The sequence below is a fragment of the Fulmarus glacialis genome, unplaced genomic scaffold, assembly GCF_000690835.1.
Source record: "Fulmarus glacialis isolate BGI_N327 unplaced genomic scaffold, ASM69083v1 scaffold16085, whole genome shotgun sequence".
Classification (NCBI taxonomy): domain Eukaryota; kingdom Metazoa; phylum Chordata; class Aves; order Procellariiformes; family Procellariidae; genus Fulmarus; species Fulmarus glacialis.
The window spans coordinates 5642-6101 of record NW_009211306.1 but is presented as its reverse complement, the minus strand read 5'-3'; the positions used below and the strand labels follow the sequence as shown (position 1 = coordinate 6101).

Sequence of the window (460 nt, the reverse complement as noted above, 5' to 3'; positions counted from 1 at the left end):
TTTCTCGTGGGCATAAAACCATTCCCGCTCCGCTCCAGCAAACAGGGACTGGGAGCTGGAGCATCCCAAGGTTAAACTGGGGGAAGATGGGGAAAAAGTGACCCTGACGCCCTTGAGGAGCGAGCTGTGCCCGTGACGCTCATCTTCCCTCTGTCCCCAGTAAGTTTGACGCTGGATCCAGAGACGGCGCATCCCCGGCTCGTCCTGTCCGAGGATCGCAAGCGCGGACCCCCGCCAGCCCCTACCCGACAACCCCAAGCGTTTTGACTCGTCTCGCTGCGTCCTGGCTTGCGAGGGTTTCGGCGCGGGGAGGCATTACTGGGAGGTGGAGGTGGGCGATGGGGAAGCCTGGGCTGTTGGGGTGGCCAAGGAGTCGGTGAGGAGGAAGGGACGGATCAGCGTCAACCCCAAGGTGGGGATCTGGGCGGTGGGGCAGTGCGGGAGGCAGTACCAGGCTCTC

At 63.5% G+C, this 460-nt stretch overlaps 1 protein-coding gene across 1 annotated transcript in view; it reads left to right on the top strand.

Annotated features, from left to right (window-relative positions):
- The window catches only part of LOC104076586 (E3 ubiquitin-protein ligase TRIM39-like), a 5387-nt gene that overhangs the window by 4510 nt on the left and 417 nt on the right, over positions 1–460 (top strand). The window contains 2 exon segments of the mRNA XM_009577504.1: positions 161–221; positions 223–444. Of these exon segments, the coding sequence (XP_009575799.1) occupies positions 161–221; positions 223–444 (283 nt within the window).